At 67.7% G+C, this 832-nt stretch overlaps 1 protein-coding gene across 1 annotated transcript in view; it reads right to left on the bottom strand.

Annotated features, from left to right (window-relative positions):
• The window catches only part of PIWIL1 (piwi-like RNA-mediated gene silencing 1), an 18512-nt gene that overhangs the window by 5468 nt on the left and 12212 nt on the right, over positions 1–832 (bottom strand). The window contains exons 8-9 of the mRNA XM_006768799.2: positions 639–756; positions 128–242 (exon numbers count right to left, since the gene is read on the bottom strand). Of these exons, the coding sequence (XP_006768862.1) occupies positions 128–242; positions 639–756 (233 nt within the window). The remainder of the gene's footprint in view (positions 1–127; positions 243–638; positions 757–832) is intronic.

The following is an 832-nucleotide window of genomic DNA, read 5'->3' as shown; positions in this document are numbered from 1 at the left end:
GCGGGAGGGAGCCATCACGTTAGCACGGCCCCGAGGCAGACGGACACTTGGGCTCTCCAGCCACAGGGCTCGGGGTGACCCACGAAGGCTCTGGGGAGCCCCCACCGCCCGGGACCACGGCACCTACCGTCTTCCCGCCCTGGTGGATCTTCTCGGCCTGCAGGACCCGCCCCGAGAAGGACAGCAGGTTGGAGTCGAAGCTCAGGCCCCAGTCTCGCAGCTCCCGCTGGACGTTGTCGTCTCTGTCGAGGGGATACACACGTCGCCAGGCGAGGAGACAGTGCATGGACCCCACCCTGTCCGTCCCGTCTGCCCCGGCTGAACCCTGGTGCCGACACAGAGACACAGAGCCCCCCGTGTCTGCGCTCCCCATCCCTGTCCCCGTCCCATCCACGCTCGCTCCGCCACCAGACCCCTGACTTAAAACGCCGAGGCCCAGGCTCCTCCTCAAGGAAACCAGCCCGAGGGGAGAGCAGTGCTGCCCACGCCCGTGTGCTGTCTTATTTCCTGTTCCCGACAGAAGAGCTGCAAGGCCGCGGCTACAGTGTCACTATCACCCCCCCACACACATGACCCCTGCGGCAGAGGGTCACAGTCTCCCCGCCCCCAGCTGTCCCCCTCCCCCCGCCCGGACTCACTTGTGGATGTAGTCGATGAGCCGGCCCACCTCGCGCTGCCGCTGCTCGGGCGTCAGCCTCGTGTGCACGGCCAGGTCCTTCATCACGTTGAAGTCGTTCCGCATCTTGTCCGTCAGACCTTCGAGGGGGCGGTGACGAGGGCGGGGACAGGGTCACGCCTGGTGCCTGCTGTGGGCTGGGGGCACGGGGGAGGG

The sequence above is a fragment of the Myotis davidii genome, unplaced genomic scaffold (genome assembly GCF_000327345.1).
Source record: "Myotis davidii unplaced genomic scaffold, ASM32734v1 scaffold43, whole genome shotgun sequence".
Lineage (NCBI taxonomy): Eukaryota > Metazoa > Chordata > Mammalia > Chiroptera > Vespertilionidae > Myotis > Myotis davidii.
The sequence above is the reverse complement of the archived record's forward strand: the minus strand, read 5'-3'. Positions and strand labels throughout refer to the sequence as shown.